The sequence below is a fragment of the Pygoscelis adeliae genome, unplaced genomic scaffold (assembly GCF_000699105.1).
Source record: "Pygoscelis adeliae isolate BGI_AS28 unplaced genomic scaffold, ASM69910v1 Scaffold363, whole genome shotgun sequence".
Classification (NCBI taxonomy): Eukaryota; Metazoa; Chordata; class Aves; order Sphenisciformes; family Spheniscidae; genus Pygoscelis; species Pygoscelis adeliae.
In genome coordinates, this window is record NW_008824474.1 from 185,515 (window position 1) to 205,713 (window position 20,199).

The following is a 20,199-nucleotide window of genomic DNA, read 5'->3' on the forward strand; positions in this document are numbered from 1 at the left end:
CTTGTTCTGATAAAAACGTATTAATATGTTACAGTTTCCTACTGTCTGACACCTCAAGTACCTATCTATTGTATCATCTCCCAAAGGAAACTGGCAGGACCATCGGAAGGAAACTTGAAGGGAAGCACTTGAATCTCACACAGAAAGTACAAGTTAGTAGAGAAATACAAAGAGGAACATGATAGTGAATAGGGAAGTTGATGAAACTGGTTAAGATGAAATGACAGAAACAAAGAGCAGCTTGCAGAAGACGAGATCTGTAAATCCCAATGACAGAAATGCAATTTGCGATCAAGACAGCTGGTAAAGGTCATTCAAGGACAGAGCTCAACAGGAGAAGAGAAGGACCACGAGATTTAAATTCTGAGAGTTGCTAAGCAAAGGGGAGAAAGAGAGGAAGAGAAAACAGAAACACTGAATGAAGATGATCATGAGTCATTTTTTTCAAAGCTCCTGTTTCTCTTTTTTTGACTGACATGGTTTTTAAAAGCTTCATCTGATAGAGATCCCTACATGTCATGTAAATTAATCCTTCAGATAACTTAATCTGAACTTTTGTAGGTATTTTGAAGACCATCTTTGCATTAAAATGGGTAACACAAAACATGGTCAGACTCCTTTCCTCTAACAAAAAGAAGACTGATAGAGCAACTTGATCACACTCTAACATTATCTACATAGTAAAGAAATTTGTTAGAAGACTGAAGTTACCAGGTAACACTATAATGAAACCAGAAAGCTGGAAGCTAGCAGTAGGTATGTTTAGACTAGCAAAAAAAAAAGGAAGTGAAAGTGTTGTAAATTCACACTGAACAAAATTAATTTGCATAAGTGCCAACCTACTATGCTGGTATTCTAAATAAAGAATGAAAGACTTATTTTAATGAGCTGCTCTCACTCAGAAAACATAACAGATTGTTGCAGGAATTGTTCTGTGACTTCCTATGGCCTGCATTATGCAAGATATCGGATTTGATGACCATAATGACTGCTCCATTATATTGTAAAATATACAAACATCGTCTCCTCCCTCTTATGTCACTGTTACACTAATAAACATTCCATATGAGAAGGTGATGAAGCTATGCATCTTCTGTTAGCCTATATCTGTATCATAAATGAAATTGTTTCCCAGAAACAACCCTCCACCTGTCTACTTCTACATTTTCAATATTGCATTTGCTATAAGGATTTAATTACATATCTACAAGTCACACTTAGCATTCATTTCATGACCCATTCTTGAACAGTAAGTTTCTCCAAAACCTGCTTTTGATTGAACCTTCCGACATATCTCCAGTTATTCTATCTTTTTCTGTAACAGGACTTGAACAAAAGAAAATGTTAGTCCCCTGTGACTACATTATAGGCAGTACAGTTGTAGGAAAAAAAAAGTTTCGATTATAAGGGATAAAAACATTATTTCAATTACTTAAAAACCACTAAATACTGTAGTAGTTAGAAAGTTAAAGATCGGATAAGGAAACATACTGTCCATGAGACCAACATCAAGTTCCTAATTCAGACTTCAGAGTCATCATTTGTAGAATATATATATAAAATATGAAGGGACATGATTTGCCATGTACATTATGAAAACAATGTACAATCTTCACCCTAGAATGGAACCAATAAACTTCAGGCAATGTAGTCTAATTTATGATTGACTGTAAGTGCCCTTGACAGAACTGCCCATACATTTTTATTCATCCTTCGAGCGAATTACATTTAAAAAAAAAAAATTGGTAATAATGAATTTAACAATTTCAGCCAATTTAAAAAGACTTGGACAAGAAGTTACTTTTAAAATGCCCACCCACATACTTCGAACCATTATTTGGATTTTTGAAAATATCATGCTTTTTCATGCTTATGATTAGAAAGATTTAAGGATTTTGCAAAATGTTAGTACTTACTTATCTCCAAAGAATTTTCTCCAGAAATCTGCAGCATCAGCTTTGGTGATACGAAAGTTATCACCCTGAAATTGGCCATTTGGAAAAATAGCCTTGATTTCTGCTAGCATGTGGCTGAAGATCAGGGACAGCTTTGTTAGGTTTCTCCTGCAGACATAATAGGAGAAAAAAAATCACATCAAATCTTTAAAATTGAATAAATTGAATCAATCTTTCAGTATTTCATATATCCTGCATATTTGTGTAATAATCACTGTGTGACACAAGAAAAACACTGAGCTTTCAACTGAAAACACATCACAGAAATACAAATCAGTAGTTTGTGTTTCCGTGCACTTCTGAGGGCGTATTTATCATAAGTCTCCATGAATATAAAATCATTTGTTCAGTAACAGAACAGATTTGAGTTCTCAACTGCATATTCCAGATAAGTTTCTGATCCCCATAAAGATTAAGCTTGTGCGTTTCTATTTCATTTAATCATTGCAGAAGCAGGAATTTATACTAATTAGACAGCTAATACAGTAAAAAACCAAAACCAAAAACAAAACACCAAAACCCTCAAAATATAGTTTTATATGTGACATCAAACCTATTTCAGTGTAGTTTCCAGAAATATAAACACAGTACAGGACTAGGTTTACTATTTTTTCCTGTGACAATTTTATTCTTTTTATTCTTTCCAGCTTTCCCTTACCGCAACTACTTCCTATACTCTTTTTAAATGCCTTCTCTTTAGTTTAAACTTGCTTTCAGTTTTCAGTAGCATGTTAGAAACAAAGATCAAGCTTCTTTGCTATCAGCTCACTTCCATAAGCTTTCCAGACTCGTATCAGTTAATGAAAAATTATTTAGTTTTTGGCACAGAAATCCCATTTAGTATAGCGCAAAGAACGTAGCATCCTTAAAGGCAAACAATCCTTTTGTATGGAAAAATCTGTGGGAGATGGCAGGGAGAGGAGGGAGCGAAGAATGGTGAAGCCAATATTTATGAGAGCTTCCTTCTGGAGATTCCTTAGGTGATCCTTGCAGTAAAAAAGGGCTATTTTCCCACCTGATATATGAAATAGAGACCACCCAGGAGACTGAGCAGTTTCTGCTGAAGAATTTGTATTCTTATGTATTTTAATGAGCTAGAAGTGTCCTGTGTCAAGCCCATTCACCTTTCATGATCTCAGGTACTACTTAATAGTGCCTCAAACAATTTAATGAAAAACATAATAAAATGCTTATCAATCATGTAATTTATAACTGCTTATAGACAGTACTTTAAATAAATTCAAACTTATTTATAAGTGCCTAGCCACATGAAAAGATTAAGATAGATTTTTTACACATGCATACCAAATAGCTTTCAGAATGCTCAAAATCTCAAAAAAAAACAGTTGAACAGATTTCCTGGGGTCTTCCTAACAGAACACTCAACTTAGTACATTCATTATTTGTGAATAACTTCCAACAGAGATTCCTGTGGAAGCTGTATTGCAGATTTTACTATAGGTTTTGCTACCAGGAAAACTATGATAGTTATTTTGAAAACATAAGTAATTTAAAACAAACAAACAAACCCCTGATGAATACACTCTCCCTCCCCTCAAGATTCAGAATGGTTGCAGGGCTAATTCTTTCAGAGTCCTTTAATTCCTGCAGTATAATCAGATGTCTGTAATTATGATGCCCAACTGTTCCTTATTTTCTGGATTTGTTCCTTGCTATCCCCCTTCCTATCTCCTTTGTACTTTAATTACACACATGTGTTCTTTATTATTTTACCCCTCAGAACTCAAGCTTGATGCAGAGAGCGAGCAACAGCTATTTTAATGTGGCTTCCTCAGCCTGCCCTAGACCCAAGATTAAGCAAGAAGCTATCTGTACTTGCAACAGATGGGAATATGATTCAGTGCAAATCTGAACAGAGCTCTCCCTTGCCTGGTACACCATATATCTGTCCACATTAGCAACGTACTGAGCTGCAGGGGTTCTTTTCAGGTGCAAATTTACCTAGTGAGCTGCTTGGGTTCGTGAGGCTTGAGCCCTGTAGCGAACTAAGGGATGAAGTCATGTACAGGTGCCATCGGGGGCACTTCCTTGCCCGGGGGGAGAGAGTGTGTGTGTCTGCACGCATGCGTCCATGCACATGCATTGCCTGTTAGGTACAGCTGCACAGTATGTGACCAGAACCAATAACTGGTAGGAACTGGACAGCAAATGCACAGTATAGACATGCATCCAAATGGTTGTATCTAAATCACAAAGCCTGTTCCTTCCTTCTTGGAACAGCACCAGTCACTAAGTGCATCAATACACTTCTGTTTCGTTACACAATTTGGTTAATGCAAAGACAAAAGTCAAATTATTTTTGTTCATATTTGTATAAACAAGAAAAAGTGTTTTAATATCAAACTAAGATACCTTCTTTTTATCTGACTGCAAAGCTGAAACTTGAAACCAACTAGATAGAACCTTATCTGTGCCTGAACATACATCACAGCATGTACACACAGCAGAAAATGGCAAATTCTTGATCATTTTTATATATATGGTAGCTGTGTTTCCTCCTTAATTTTGATTCTTGCTGTACCAGATGATTATATCAAGTCCTCCTTTGGTACCAGATAATCATGATAAATCATGTCTTAACTTTTCATATTTCTTTAGAATTGTAAAGCACATATTGTACCGTTTTTGCTTAGATATGCTTATGTGATACCAGATCTCAGTAACTTATGGAGCCAGACACAAAGCTCAGTGATTTCAGAAATGGTTTTCAAGAATTATACAAGATGCAGAGGTGATGCCATCAGGGTGGGCCAGTGATTCTCCCTACCTGTGCACTTCACTCTTTGACAATGTCTATCCATTTTAGCACATGTACTTTTGCTGTCTTGTGGAGGGCTTTCCCAGGGCATCTCAAGGAGCACACACTCCACTTTATCCACTTGGCAGTCTGTGCAGCTCCATTTTCTAAGTTAGGCTGACTCCTTTTTCTCCCCCCCATATAAAGATGGAGCAGTGTCAAAAAATTTCCAGCTTATTTTCCATTCATAAGTGTAAGACAAGGTATTCAAGTCCTATTTATTTGAAAAACAACAACTAAAACCATCAGCTTTGGCATTTTGGTGAATAATCCTAATGGAAGCCACAGAACTGGTCAATCTGAGCCACCTATTTTAGGTCTCATTCCCACCACGAGACTGTAAAGAAATCAATCTTTATCAATTCGGTCTGCACTTCTGACAGTAACACAGGCTTTTCTTCTCCTGGTCACAGTGAAGACTGTTGTAGTGGCAGGGGGACAATTGTACTGGCAGTCCAGCGGCACAGAAGAGCTGAGCAGATACATGCTCTGGAGAGACCCTTCGACTCACTAGATTCTAGCAGGGGAGGGATATCTTAAGGGATCATATTGGAGCTACACCTCAAAAAAATGCTATCCAAATTATAGAGAAACAATGGTTTTAATGCCTCAGCAGCCAGCCTTCAGGGTTTAAAATTATAATATACTTTCATTGGCAACCTGGAGCAGGTTAGAGGTGGGATTTCTTTCCTCAGCTGTGTTATGCCTGGTACAGAGCACAAACATCTCCTTTATTTCTGTAGAGAGAATGGGCTTCATGCTGATGAGAAAAACATTATCTTTCAGAAATCAAAATCAAACAACACTGCCTCTTTATACCAAATTGAACTGAGATGATCATTCTCCACAGTATAACAGCTACTGTGATAAGATGTAAGAATATTTTAACATTAAATGATGATACATCAACTGCATTTTATATAATGCATAGTGTAGGCCTCTTCCATATTATTTACAACCTACTCAACACCTATTACTTGATGTTTTTCCTATGATTCATGCTTAGCTTTTGCTAACTTTCTTTTGCCAACTCACACTGATGCCATACAGTTCAAACCCCTTGTAGAACTTGATTTCTGAAGTACCAGTTTTTCAGTCATACTCCATTATTTGCTGCCAGACATGCTTGTACGTGACAGATCTACTAAAGAACCAACAAGGTTTGAACGAACCCCAGAATACCTAAGCTATAAAAATTAAAAATTGAATTTTCATTTAGTATAAACTTGTAAAGGTCTATTGAATCAGTAAACATCTTTTGGTTAATCAAAAGATGCATTTTCTTGATTTCAAAATTAACCTGTCTTTTGGACTTATAGCTCATCAGCAAGTTTTCTAAAATACAGACAGTAAAGCCTGAAAACAAGAATTGTGAGTTTGTTCACTTTTCAGTAAATGACTGCATTCTGAATCAATTTTCTCTTCAACTCCTGGGAGGGGGGTCAGGCTAGAGAACACTGCAAAGATTTCGTAACTGAAGGGCTTTTCAAATACCCAGTCATATGCGATTTGAAAACAGGGCTTAATAATGGAAATATTACAACATCCCAGCCATAACCAGAGCAGCGGCAGCTAGTAGTAGAAGGTCTGAAGCAGCACCTACCCTCCTGGATCTATTAAACAGGAAAGAGAAGTATGACCAGCATGCAATAACACAGATAAGATTTGGCTGTGTCAACTTTGTAATCACTGTATGAAAGCTAATTTTACTTTTTGGAAGGCAATATGGTCTAGCAAACAGAACTGGACAGGGACTTAGGCAGCGTCACTTCCTTTCTGCCACTGGCCTGACTGATGAGGTGGGAGGAACGCCTGTGTCCTGCATTCACTGCCTGCGTATGCAGATGAAGAGAGTATAATACTCAGAGCGCTCCAAAATCGGAGAGCTCCAAACAAATACGCTTGGCAGAATCAGCATATAAATAAATCTACAAAGCAAAGCATACATCTCTGCCCTGATCCTTCATAATTACTGGATTTCACAGACGATAACCAAGACAAAGTCAATTTAGCAAGATGTACTTGTGTCTCATGCAACAACCGGAAAATGCATAAACCTGCTTACATACTGTACAGGTATGTCATTTCTACTTTCATGCTTGTATATTACTAGCTCCCATAAAAACAATTTTTTTTATGTTACAACTATACATATTTCTACAAAACAACATAGTGTAGAAAAGAAGTCAGACTGTGTATCTTTGCAGTTATGCCATTCCAAAAATTAGGTTACTGCTGGGCTTCCTTCTTCATTGTATCTAGTAAGTGTTTAATCTTTCTGCATCCACACAGATACACTTTGTTAAATGACAACCTGCTGTAATAAACAATACATCAATTCTCCAAGCTCATAGTATAGAACTCAATCCCCTGGCACAGAAAAAACATCTTTAGAGCTAGAATAAAATCCGTTTGGCAGCTAAGAATATTTTCCAGACAGATCTGACACAAAAGTATACCAGATTATTACTAAATAACAGATAATTCCTCTACAATTCTTATTTAGAATAATTGTACAAAGACAACTCTGTTAGCTGGCAAAACTGCAAATCATAACTGCTTATGAACCAAGATAAAAGAAAATTTGAAACGCCTTCATAAGGTGAATTGTTTATTTTAAATTTTAAAAATTCATCTCCCCAAATATTAAAGCTTCAAAATCCAAAGCATATGTACAGAGCTCATTTCACATAATTAGTTATATTCAAAACAGATTTCTGATCCATATGCTCAAGTTGCAGTAAAACACAGGGATCCTACAACATACATGTTACTAATTTGAAGAGACAGAATAGAGTCTTGTGATTCAGGTACAAAAGAGGGAAGTGGAGACCCATGTTCTGAGCTCTTCCACTCTGCTCTCCGAGAGTTCAGCATTTACATTTTGTGCCCCAGGCTTCCATTCTGTGAAAAAAGCCCTTTCCAAATTATTTCCTTTTTGTATTTTGACACCATGAGGAAAGTCATAGCTACCCATAAAGCCCCTTGACAGTTTATACTTCTGCCATTAACTACTGACAAGTGACCCAGACAAGAACGCACTAAGTTCAGGATAAATCACACAAAAAAAAAAAAATTTCTGAAGAAACACGTGAATTTATGAAGATCTTCAGAAGGCACAGTAACATGACTAAAAATTATATACGCTGCTAGCAGTTCACTCTTGATAATCCAGTGTAACCCTGACTCATTTATCCCCCTTCCTCTTCCAGAACTTCCCCTTTCACAGACAGTAAACATAGGAAGAAAAAAAAAAACAAAACCCAAACAACAAAAAGCACCCCAAAGCTGCTGTTTTAGAAAACTACAGGTGTTGAATACAGTCAGATAGTCTTAACAATGGAGCTCTCCTTAACATTTCAGAGGAAGTAAAGGAAACCAAAGGTTCCTATCAACGTGCCTGAGGAGAAGAAAAAAAAAAAACACCTGTCTACCATCATATTTGGCAACCGGCTCAACTCTGGATCTGTGCAATAATTATTTTTAAAAGCTATATAAGGACAGGGTATTGTTCAGGGACCAAAGTATATGGGCCTATTCTTGGGATGAAATATTCCTGGGACTAAGAATAAGCGTGAGCTCTATTTCCTACTTGTGCCGCTGACTCATGGAAGGAACACAGGCAAATAACTTGATTTTGCTGTGCTTTAGTATTCCTCATCTGTAAGCTCAGAAAAAAAATGACTGCCTTAAACATGGCAAGGTTCAGTCAATAATTAAATTCATCATATGCTAAACATGAAAAACAAGTATGAAATTGTAAGACACTAGCTGGAGGGAACTACTACTTTTCCTTGAATCCTGGAGGAGTTGAGCTTATCGTGAGTAGGAAAGCAGTACCCTTCCTTGAATGTCTCTCCATCAGCCTCTTTCCGACAGATATGAGGAGTACTGTGCAAGTCTATTGCAGCTGTTCTATTCACGATGGATACCAAAAGGAAAAAATAGCAGACTTTGAGTAAGATTTGGACAAGGATGTTTGGGAAAACAAAGCAAGCTGATCACAATGTCATCTTGAATTGTCCTCCATCTTTTCCTCTGCTTAAAAATCATTTTACATTGATACACCAACTTCCACCAGCAGTCTGGTTCCTTTCATTCTCATATTTTAAAGACCAGAAGAGTATCAAAATGGAAGAAGGCAATGCTTGAAGAATTCAAAATTTCATTCCATCTTTCAAAACTGCTTATCAGCTGTCATTGCTTCTATAGTAGGTATTTGCTGCCCCATTTATGCAAAAATAGAGGGAACATAATATACAATAGCTTAGTAAAGAAAATGGAATATAAATACAAAGGAAGAAAGATGGCCAAGGTTTCTCCAAATCTAAGACTCTCTACAAACTGATGAGTCTGTCTACTCACTATTCTCTCTGATCTTTCATTTATGAACTGGCATGCCATTGCACCTACCAACTTCTCTTAATCAAAGTTCTATCCAAGGATTATATTTGGTTTTTGCTAAACAAACACTCCGTACAGCAGCAATCATGAATAGCTCTCGTCAGCTGGACTTTACAGCCCACGTTTTGAAAATTTCACTACTTTCAGTTCTGTCCAAAGGACAGTTCTCCAGCACAGATTAATATCTCAAGGTACTCCTAAAGCAATTTAATCTCTTTTCTCACTAGTACTCAGGTATATGAGGTAACAAATATATCCATGAAATGAAAACACAAAGAGTGCTAGCAGGAATTAAAGTAACAAAGGAAATACAGTCTGCATAAAGCAGAATGTGAGTTGTCAAAAAATAAAAAAAGGTGTGTTGACAAGCTAAAGATCTAATAATTTTCCCCATAAATAGTTATTATCTCTATTTACTTACACAAAAGGACACAGGTAGCCAACCACCCCCCCTAGAGAACGCTACTCATAGAAAGAAATTTGAATAAAACTGATCTGAATATTTACAAGTATAAATACTTCGTAAAGGACAGTCAATCCTATGACATTATAAGTAGCAACATAAACTAAGAGCTAACAGATTTTACTACTGAAACTTTTAATAGAGCTACTATATCATCCTTACAAAACACCTGTTTTAACATACTTAATCTGATATGTTTAGAGATAAAAAAATAGAGCTGGACACTGGTTTGTTTAGTTTTATTTGCTACTTTTTAACAGTTAGTTGCTTTTGCACTATGGTTCCACTCATCAGTATCAACATGTTATTTAGCACTGTTCTGCTTCCTCCATCCTCCTCCTGTAGATGTCTTTGTCTACCGAGATCCAATGTCATCAACTGAACACTAACTTAAGCGTAAAGCCAAATATCTGCATCTATAAACGAAACTGAAGTTGTCACAGAAATCCCCAGGAACAAGGGTAAATCCCATTTTTGGAAAGTTGAATTAAGTCACTGAATACATAAACATGTAAAACTTTTTTAAAAACAAGAGTGAATTAATATGAAACAAGGAAGAAGCAATTAGCATGCTTTCACCATCTTCCAAAGCTTTCTTCAAGTGGAAGGAATATTCAAAAGAACATTTGGCCAAAATAAGCAGTCTGTTAAAGGCAGAGGTGTGGTCGTCGTCGTAATTTTTTAGTCACTGATTAGGACAGTAAACATCTTGAATTTCATTGCAAAGTGAGGTCACTACTATAATTCATACTATCTGTGTACTAGAACATCAACAGGTGTTAATGTTTCCCCATATAATCATCACTCATAATTCTTGTGAGGATTACTTGGTTTGGAGATTATCCACGCCATGGATAAAGCGCATCCATGCCAGGCCAAGCAAAGCTGCAAGCAAAAAGGGACACATCTGTATGTGGAGCAACTCAGGTGACTCTGGAAGGGATACAAGGCTGAGTTTGGCACAAATCCTGCCACGCCAACAGCAGCAGCCCAAAGGCCAAGGATGGCACAAGGAGGTACTGATGCGACTAAATGCTTTATATGCTTGACAGCAATCTAGCATGAGCAAAGGGAAGTGGTTTAGTTTGTGTTGTGCTTCATCTAGTTTGCTGTTATGCAGCACCAGGAAACCCAGTGGTTCTGAGGTGCTAATACCAACAAAGCACCTGTGCCACATAGCACCCTGAGTAAATATCTTAGTATGCAGGTTTGCCTGTTATCTGAGCAGCAAATAATTGATTACGCTTCACTTCTTTGGTTGTGGTGAGCGATTTTCTTACACAGAAATAGTCAAGAACATGTACTACAGCCTTGTTTTTTCAGAATTTTCTATCAGACTCTATTACCTCACCTTAGAAAACATAACAACAGCATGTTTTAAGTGAAATAAATTAAAAAGAGACTCCATAGAAATGAGCATCCTCAGCGATAGGCAATATAAAGTACTTAATTTTAAATGCAACACCTATTGAATTCTGCAACAGTGTAGTTTCTTGTGTAGACAAATCTCTGATTGTTAAACAGTTAATCTAAAATTTTTCAGGCTTACTGCTCTCATCACACTCAATGACTGGGGAAAAAATCTGCAACACGATCTAGCCATTTCTGAAAGTAGGACTGGTAATACTTTTTGCTGGCATCAAGAAGTTTTGGCAAACTAATATGCATATATGTCTTCTTTCATATATATAATTCTCAAGTACCTAAATCCAATTTTGATACTTAACAGGAAACGGTCTTTGGATCATATGTGCCTCTCATAAATGTACTCTTGTGAAAATTTACACAGATTTGGCCAAATGATGAAACTGAGGGAAATCTCCTCCAAGAGGGCCAAAACAAAGTTCAAAATTTTCAGCTCCTATGGTTGATTAAAACTACATATGAAACATTCGCAGACAACTCAGCCTGAGCTAGCTTGCAGCTGTGGGGCACACCTCTAATTCTTAAGTAGTGGGCTTTCAACACCAAAGAGGATAGGATAAGAAAATTCTTCTCCATTTCTCTCAGTGAAGCCCACAATGAACTCAGAAAGGAAGACAAGCTGTTTGATTCAAAGGCAAAGACGACAGAAGCTAGAGAAGGGAGATGGAAAGAAATAGACGGCAACATCGAACTCAGTGAAACTTGAATTAAAAGGTATGATAATGCAGAGCAGCATAGGAAAGCCCATGAGAAAATGCCAGTGCTTTTAGAGAAGAATTTGAACAGCATAAAAAAAATAAACTACAAGGACATGCATTAAACATCAGGAACAAACATATATATTTTATGGTTGCTTCCTAAGTGAACATCTACCCTGTACATTCAGGCCTACCCAGGCAACAGTTCCATGGAATAAGAAAATTTCATACTGTATTTGGAGACTATCACAATGTACAAATAAAAAGGGGACCAACCATGGTCACACATATAATCTTATTTATGGCAATTCTTTTGAGATCTCACTTTTTCAATTTTAAAATATTGTAATTGAATTTTTTTTTTGTGAGTCATAAGAATTGTAATAGTATTTTTACTATTACAGTAGTACAGATAAGGGATCTGAACTGAAGTTTTAAAATAACTTAGCACTCACTTTCATGCACTAGGAGTGCAGAGAAGTATCAAAGCTACTGTATTTTTTTTAGATTATTTTAAAAGTGTCATAACCTGCAGAGGTGCTTATTACCTGCTGTGTCACACATGATTTCCACTGAGTACAAGTCAACAAGATTGCAAGTTAACAAGCTGTTCCAACATTCCTAAGAGACTGCCCAAAAGGGAATTTTCCTGGCTGAGCTGCTTCTGAGACTTGGTCAAGAGAGAATGCTGAGCTGCACATTTTGCCCCAGAACTCAACTTTTTCTAAAGTCCTTGGATTTTACTTTTTGAGCCTTTTGTACATCATTACTTCTATGTATTTGTTCTGTGGCAGTGGTAGGAGCCTCTCATCAAAAGCAGAGTTCATTGTTTTACAAAGACTAACCCTCTTCATCCCACATATCTTCCTGTTAAAATTACCATCATTAAATGAGTAGAGGAACTCTCCAACTCTACATCTTCACAAATATATTTTTTTACAGACCTTCAAATATGTCAAAATAAGAATTTTTACACTAAGCCCTGAAATAAGATTCCATGTAGGCAGCCACTCTCATTAAAGCATTCTAAGTGTTGTTTTTCACGTGGTCTAAAATACATGATATTTACCAAAATGGAAGTCCAAGTGAGAGCTAAATAACCCACCGAAATATAATAATCAGCCTTCAAACCATGTCTCAGGTAATTCCTAGAGCTAAAGTTATTGAATTCCTATCAAACCTACCATAAAAATTCCCATTTCCTCAGATGCACTTTAATCAAATCCACCTGAAATCATTCACTGAAAATGATTTAAACATTACTTAGTGCTGAGATGCAGCTTGTTTGCAACATTCAGTTAACAAAAGTGTGTCGCATAGCTAAGCAGCATCACACAAATGTATATGGCACAGAAATATACAAAATAAGATATATGAAGTACTGAAACTGTATGTGGTTCTTGGAATAATCACTGTGTTTATTTACTGAGAGAATGTAAAGTGACTGTCATTCAAAGAAGAAAGTTACCATCTCTGGCCAAAAGCAGTAAACAATACAAATCTACCCTATTCACTTTCATATATAACCTGAAGCAATCAGCCTCCTGTCTTCTCGCCTATCAGAAGCACCTCTAAACCATTTAAAACCAGATACATTGCTGTCAGGTTGCATTAGGAACTTTACCTGTACAGAGTAGCAAGGAAACAAAAATCAAATACTTGGTTCCAAATTGTTACTCGATGCTATACCTACTTACAGCCCATGAGGATCAGGTCAGTAGATATCTAACAGGGCAATTAGGAACAATCTGGCACCAACTGGGAATACAGCACAGACCTTGGGAAAAGTCTAATCGATTTCCTCTTTATAACAAGGTGTGTGATTTCATATTAACTAGAAAAAATAGAACTGGCTGAAATATTTTCATCAGTAATTTGGATTAAGTAAAAGCAGGCGCTAAAAAAAATGCAGGGATATAGCTAGACAGCTGTATTTTTTCCACGAAAACTGAGGCAGAATCTTTACCTTCAGGAAGTACTGATGTCAAATTTCAGAACAGAAGCTGTCTGTACAAATCAAAATAAAGCATTTTGCTTCTTCACTCCTTATCTCCCATGAGAAGCAAAGGAAGAGGACAAAACGAACAAGATAGAAAAACAGTTTTTCACAAAGAACTTTTCATTTTTGGTCTAAAGTACAGTAACCAATGAAGAAATTTATAGCCTGACCTGCTTACTAGATTTTTTTTTTCCCCTTTCAACATTAATAAGCTTATCCTATTTTAATGACTACATTTATGAACACGGGTCATCCCCCACTGCTTTCAACTAGTGGTGACATTTTCATATGTGGACACTTCAGTATGGGAGACAATCAAACATTTTAAAGAAAGCTACATAGCCATGGCCTAAGAGGGATGGTCTGGCATGAATAAAGAATTGGGCTAAAAAAAACAGAAGCAGAGGGTAGGCATTAAGAGTTTATGCTCAAAATGGAGGGAAGTACCAGCTGAGTTATACAGGGATCTGCTCCGTTCGGCACATTCACGGGAAAGCAGCAAGCAGCAAGGTGACAAGGTTTGCTGATTCCATAAAGCTATTCAAAGGCTATAAGGCTGACAGATAACTGCAAATAGCTGCAGAGTGACAGAACAACAAAAATGGCAGATGAAGTTCAATATACGTGAAGGCAAAACGATGTATCTGAAAAAATAATTTTGACCCGATGTACAGAAGTGTAGGCTCTGAGCGGACCATTGCCACTCAGAAGCAAGACTTTAGATTATGGTAGGTAATTCCATGACAACATCAGCTCAGTGCTCATCAGCAATAAAAGCACAAATTAATTATTATTAATTATTAACAAAGGAACAGAGAACAAACTAGAAAACATAATTATGCCACCATATAGAATCCTAGTCACCTCTTATCAAACCAGATATATAAGAACTAGATATACGAGAGAGACATCAAAAGACAACAAGGATTATCAAAGGTAAGAAATGGCTTCAAACTGAGGAGGAACTGAGTATGCTGGGACTCTTCACCTTGGACGAGTAACCACTGAGGAAATCTGACAGAGGTCTACAAATTGCGAGTGGCATAAGGAAGATGGATGGGGACTGACAGTAACTAGAACATTAAATGAAACTGATGGGAAGCAAGCTCAAAAAATCCCTGATCCACAGAAGTTGTTGCCTAAGGATACTGTGGAGGCAAGTTTAAATAGGCTTGAGGGGAAAATGGAAAAACACCAGGACGAGCGGCTTCACTGAAGGTTGCTAGAGTAACAAAACACAAGAGTCTCAGGAAATCCCTGAGCTAAAAATGGGCAAAGGTTGGGAGAGTACTAGGAGAGTGTACTATATTATGCATGTTTGCCCCATTTGTTCTTCCTTAGGTATCTGCTTACGCTCACCATGGAAAGCAAGAATGACCATACTGATTCAGATTAAGGGTCTGTCTTAAGAACTTAAGGCATGGTACTTAAGAATTTAAGAACATGGTACCCTATGTTCTTAAGTTCACTTAGTTCACTCATACAATTTGATTGCACAAAACTTTTAATAGCTTATAAATTAATTTTGAATGCCTTGGAAAATGGAAGTGTCCTGCAACTTGACAATCATTCTTTTTCACCCCCATAACTGGGATTGAAAAGTTGAAGTTGCTCGAAACACAGACTGTATCAGGAGTATGGCTGTCTGTTCCCAGAAGGGTACTTGCCAACACCGGAGAAGTGAGTAGTGTTAAGAAAGTTGATGGGGAAGTCAAATCACAGATGCCTTCCAAGACAATCAACTTTCATAGTGAGAGCCAAGTAAGATAGCGTTCCTAAAATTAGATCAAGAGGCTCATAGAGGGCAAGAGTCCAAAGAGGATGAGAAAAGGTTACTATACCACAGCTGGAGTGGCAACATCACAATTTTGAGTGGCAATGTGAAAATCTGTACGTTTTACTCACTCCTAAATCTTATCACATGCAAGCTATTAAAACAATACACATGAATATAATCACAACTGGAAATAAAATAGACTAAAATTCCTTCCAGTAAAAATATTTTTTTTAAAGCATAAAGGTTCTAAGCGTCACCCCCAATTCTTTACTCCCAAGACTAAACACTTGTGCATTTTGCCTAGCAATGCAGTTTACTTTGCCACTTGCAAAAGTAAACACTTTCTGTGATTGTGGATTCCTGGAACAACCAACCAGCCTCTGAAAACAAATTGCTTTGAAACAGGAACGTAAAACTGAACACAATAGTATTCTTCTAACACCGAAGCATTCCAGCTTTTGCTACCAAAGCAAGTAAGAACAGAGAAAACAGCAGACACAGAATTCACATCTTAAGTTGAAACAAACAAACAAAAATCTCTGGATACTAAGAAATCCAGCTGTAAGTTTCTAACCACTCTTTTTTCATGAATCATCTTAAAATCACTGCACTACATATTCTGGCAAATTCTCGCCACCTGAAAATACTTATATTAAGATTATATGAAATTGTACATACTATCTTTAGTCTGGTTTAGTTTATGGACCCAACATTTCAATTTCTCTAATTACTTGAATGCTGTAGCTAAATTTTAAAAAGCATATATTCTAAAGAACCACCAGGCTAAAATATTCACAGTCAAAAACATATTCCCACTTCTGGTTTTCAGATAGTCATCTTGGGATAGGAAAGGAGTATTAATTCCCAAAGTGTATGTATTTAATTGTCCTTTTATACTATGAATAATAGGAAGACTGTTTAGATCTGAAGTGAAGGGAAACAGAATTAAAAAAATAAAAGTGCATTACTTCCATCTCTGGGAAGCTCAGAGCACCAGCTACTATGGCAGATGGCGTGCTGAGGTTCGGCAGGTTTCGAAAGACCCATGACAGAGCTCCACTTGGTGTGGCATATTTGCTGTTGGAAACCACTCTCACTCATACTAGCAGTTTTCATCCTACATGAGTGACATCCGACATGAACTGGCTGACATAAATACTGTTGCTGTTGTAAGTCATATCTGAGTTACTGTAACAAATACTTGTGATCAATAGCTATCGTTTGATCTTATAGTCAAACAAATTACAAAGCCTCTACCTGCTAAAGAGACTGAAAAAAATCATTACCAAAACAAGAACTATTACAGCTATCTACAACAGTTATATACTAAAGAAGCTTGTGCAGCCAACTTTAATAACATCTCAATCTGTATCAGCAAAAAGACAGCATTCTGGAGAGTTTTTGTGCCCCGAGTCCCCACACAGCCTGCCCTGTCCCTGGCCGGCTTCCCAGAAAAAAGCAAGGCCCTGTACACCAGTTTCCACCCAAAGTCCCACAGCACTTCTTCACTCCTCCTATTCCCTAATGGCTGAAAAGTAAATTTTTCATCTGGCTCCCAGAGAAGAGAGAGGAAAGAAGGTGACAGACAGACAGGAAAGGGGGAACAGAGGAGGCAAAGGCCAAATAGTTTTCCTGGGGCTTCTTGCTTCCCACCCACCAAGCCACATTCCACAGCTCCACAAGGGAGAGCCCCCTCTTTAGTATGGAAGATAAAATAGTATCTGACCTAGAGCGTTCTCTTACAAAACGCTCATCCATGGAAAAGATGGAAGTAAAACATGAAAACATGAAACATCCAGTGCGTTGCACTCACACGCTTTCATACCAGTCTAAATCCCACCAGATCACAGTAAACATTTGGGAAGGGAAAGAACCGTACTTCATATTAATACCCTGAACATAGGAAATTCCCAAATACTTCTCCAAAGAGCCTGAGGATTAAAAGGCCTGGCTGGTATGCCATAGTGACTCATTGCTTAAGTCCAGCATATTAAAAGATTAGCCAGCCACAAGAAACTTTTCTTTTGCCATGAATGATGTTAGTTAAAAGGTAAAGAGATCTAGAGAAGGTATTGTGAGAAAAATGGCAGAAAACGGAATTGAAAAGGACATTAAAAATATTTTTTTAAAGAGGTGGGAAGTAAAGGAGGATACTATAAAACCCTTTTAAAGCTGAAAAATGAGAAGGATAAAAAGGTAGAAATGAAAAGTGGAAAATATACGTCTCTGATTCTTCCTTCAGAACTTTATAGTTCACATTTTCCTCCAAGTTTAGTCACCTTAATTGCATGTATGATTCACAACAGGCTCACTTGCTAGTAACAGAAGATACATGACTAACAAGGCAGAGTAGGTTTTGATTTCAATAGCTAAGTAAGTCCTCAGTATATCTGAAAAATTTATTTCAAGTATGTGAAAAATAACTCTCAATTTGATTTTTCCATTTCTTGGTCTTTCTACAGTCTGGCTGTAAGGAGTCTAGTAATAACAGCAACAATGCACTAATATTGAGTAGTTCATCAACATCTCACACTAGCTGTACATAACTCTCTTGGAGAATATGAAAGGTATTTATTTCCAAAAGCAAGCCCTTAGTATATGTTAGGAACAATGTAAATAATTTTGAATTGAGACTGTGCGAAGCAGCAGTTTTAACTTGCAATATTTACTCAAAGAATCACAACTGTGGAAATAAGAAAGTGTTTTCAAAGTGTTTAATTCTGAACAGTATACTCTGGCTTCACTTAAATGTTTTTAATAGCACATTTAAGCAAAATGCAACTGGGACAACATAGCTCCTGTTGGAAGAAAGAGCAATGCTAAATAAATCATAGCTAATCTAAACTCTCAGCTCACTTCATGGTAATTTTGAGTGGAGATGAAGCGATAGGGATGTGTTCAAGAGAGAGGGATTGCTTTTTGCGCAGAAGAAAGTTGAGCCCCCAACTACAAAGTTTAATCAGGCAAAACAGAGAACATTAACATTGCAGGGGATCTCTCTGAAACAGGTGTGACTCTCTGAGCAGGTGCTGGGAGGTCACAGACATCTTGCTGCAGACTGGGGACTTGAATATGTCATGTGAGGTTCTAGCTTTACACACTTGCACCTGTGCAAATTAAGCACTGACAAGTGTAAAACATCACTGATTCCAACTTTGTACAGCTGCAAGTAAGTGCACAGGTGCAGCTTCCCTGTGACTCAGGGCCAACATGTTTAATGCCATGACCACATACCACCACTTCTTCCTCAGGCAGTCCACAGCCAACCCTCTACAATGGGTATTTAAATACTTACAATGGTTATTTTTATCATCAAGGCTGTGTGGGGGGAGCTGGAGAGGGAGATCCTGGAAGCATTCAATAAAAACATCCATCCCATTTGTACACGGGAAACTTAAGCCTGCTTTCAAACTGTACTGAAATAATTTCACAGTCAATTCATAGAGCTCAATGGATTCTGCTGTAAACAAGACTTGGCTGAAAACAAAGTTCATCCCACTGTAAATCTGGTGCTATATTCAGATGGCCTAAATTCCACCTAGCTCGCTATGTGCTTATTTTTGAAAGCTCACGAAGCAAGGCTCATTGAGAACCTGCAACTTAAAAAAAAAAAAAAGGAAAAAGCAGCACATAATGCCTTCTAAATTCCTTTGATCTAAAATTATGCTTTTCCCCAGGTATTAGGAATGTCATTGAAAAAGACTTCTCTTGATTTAAAAAATTAAGAAAATCATTGACATTTATGCTTGGTTTCAAGAATTATTATCACAGCACATTTTTTTATAACAGTCTTGTTAGACACTTTACTTCTTCTGATGAATACTATCTCACACATCTACAGAACTGCAAATATTTCCCCTTAGGATAAAAAAGAAATTTGCCTCTGCTTCCTCTCCAACTTTCTCTGTTAAAACAAAACCAACTTAATGATTTTTGCTCAAAAATTGAAGATTTGCAAAACTTTCAGGTCAAATATTTGTAAGGAAATCACTGGAAAGGGACCTTTATAAAAATTTATGGAACATGACTTTTAGCTGACACCATATACTCCATCTCTCTCTCTACATTAACCAAAAAGACCCTTTCAACCTATAAATGCGGGAAAATCCTAAAATAATGGAAGGGCACAGAAGATAAACCACTGTACAACTGGCTGTAATAACAGCTTACAAACATCAATATATGTCATTGAAGCATTAGTCAAAATGCAATCAGACAATATTTATCAGACTGCAAGGACTTATTCCCAGATCCAGAACTCAAAGGGACACTTACGGTTTTAATGGGAGCCACAAGAGCTGTGATTCTGACAGGTTAAGTGTTAAGGGACAAAGGCTTCACCTTTGATGCTAAAAGTGTGTCTTGTATCCATGAGTTAATTTGCATTAGTTATTCTATTATGAATTCCTAATCCAAACAGAAATCTCTTATCTCACTGAGACGAATTATGAGTCAACCTCAGGCAAGGGTTATAATGCTGATTTTGTCTAACAAAGAACTTTGCAGGTACCCTGCCTCTAGCAGAGCTTTATGTGAAGCAACTATCTCACATCAACTTTCCATCAGTTTCATTAGCACCCCCTACCATCTTTCTCAACAGCAAAGCCATATATGTAGATTCAAACAAAAACCAGAAATCCTCTTTTCATGAATGGTTACA

General features: G+C 37.1%; 1 protein-coding gene across 1 annotated transcript in view; it reads right to left on the reverse strand.

The window, feature by feature from the left end:
• The window catches only part of CBLB (Cbl proto-oncogene B, E3 ubiquitin protein ligase), a 129,350-nt gene that overhangs the window by 61,624 nt on the left and 47,527 nt on the right, over positions 1-20,199 (reverse strand). Inside the window, 1 exon segment of the mRNA XM_009321370.1 lies at positions 1,917-2,063. Within this exon segment, the coding sequence (XP_009319645.1) occupies positions 1,917-2,063 (147 nt within the window).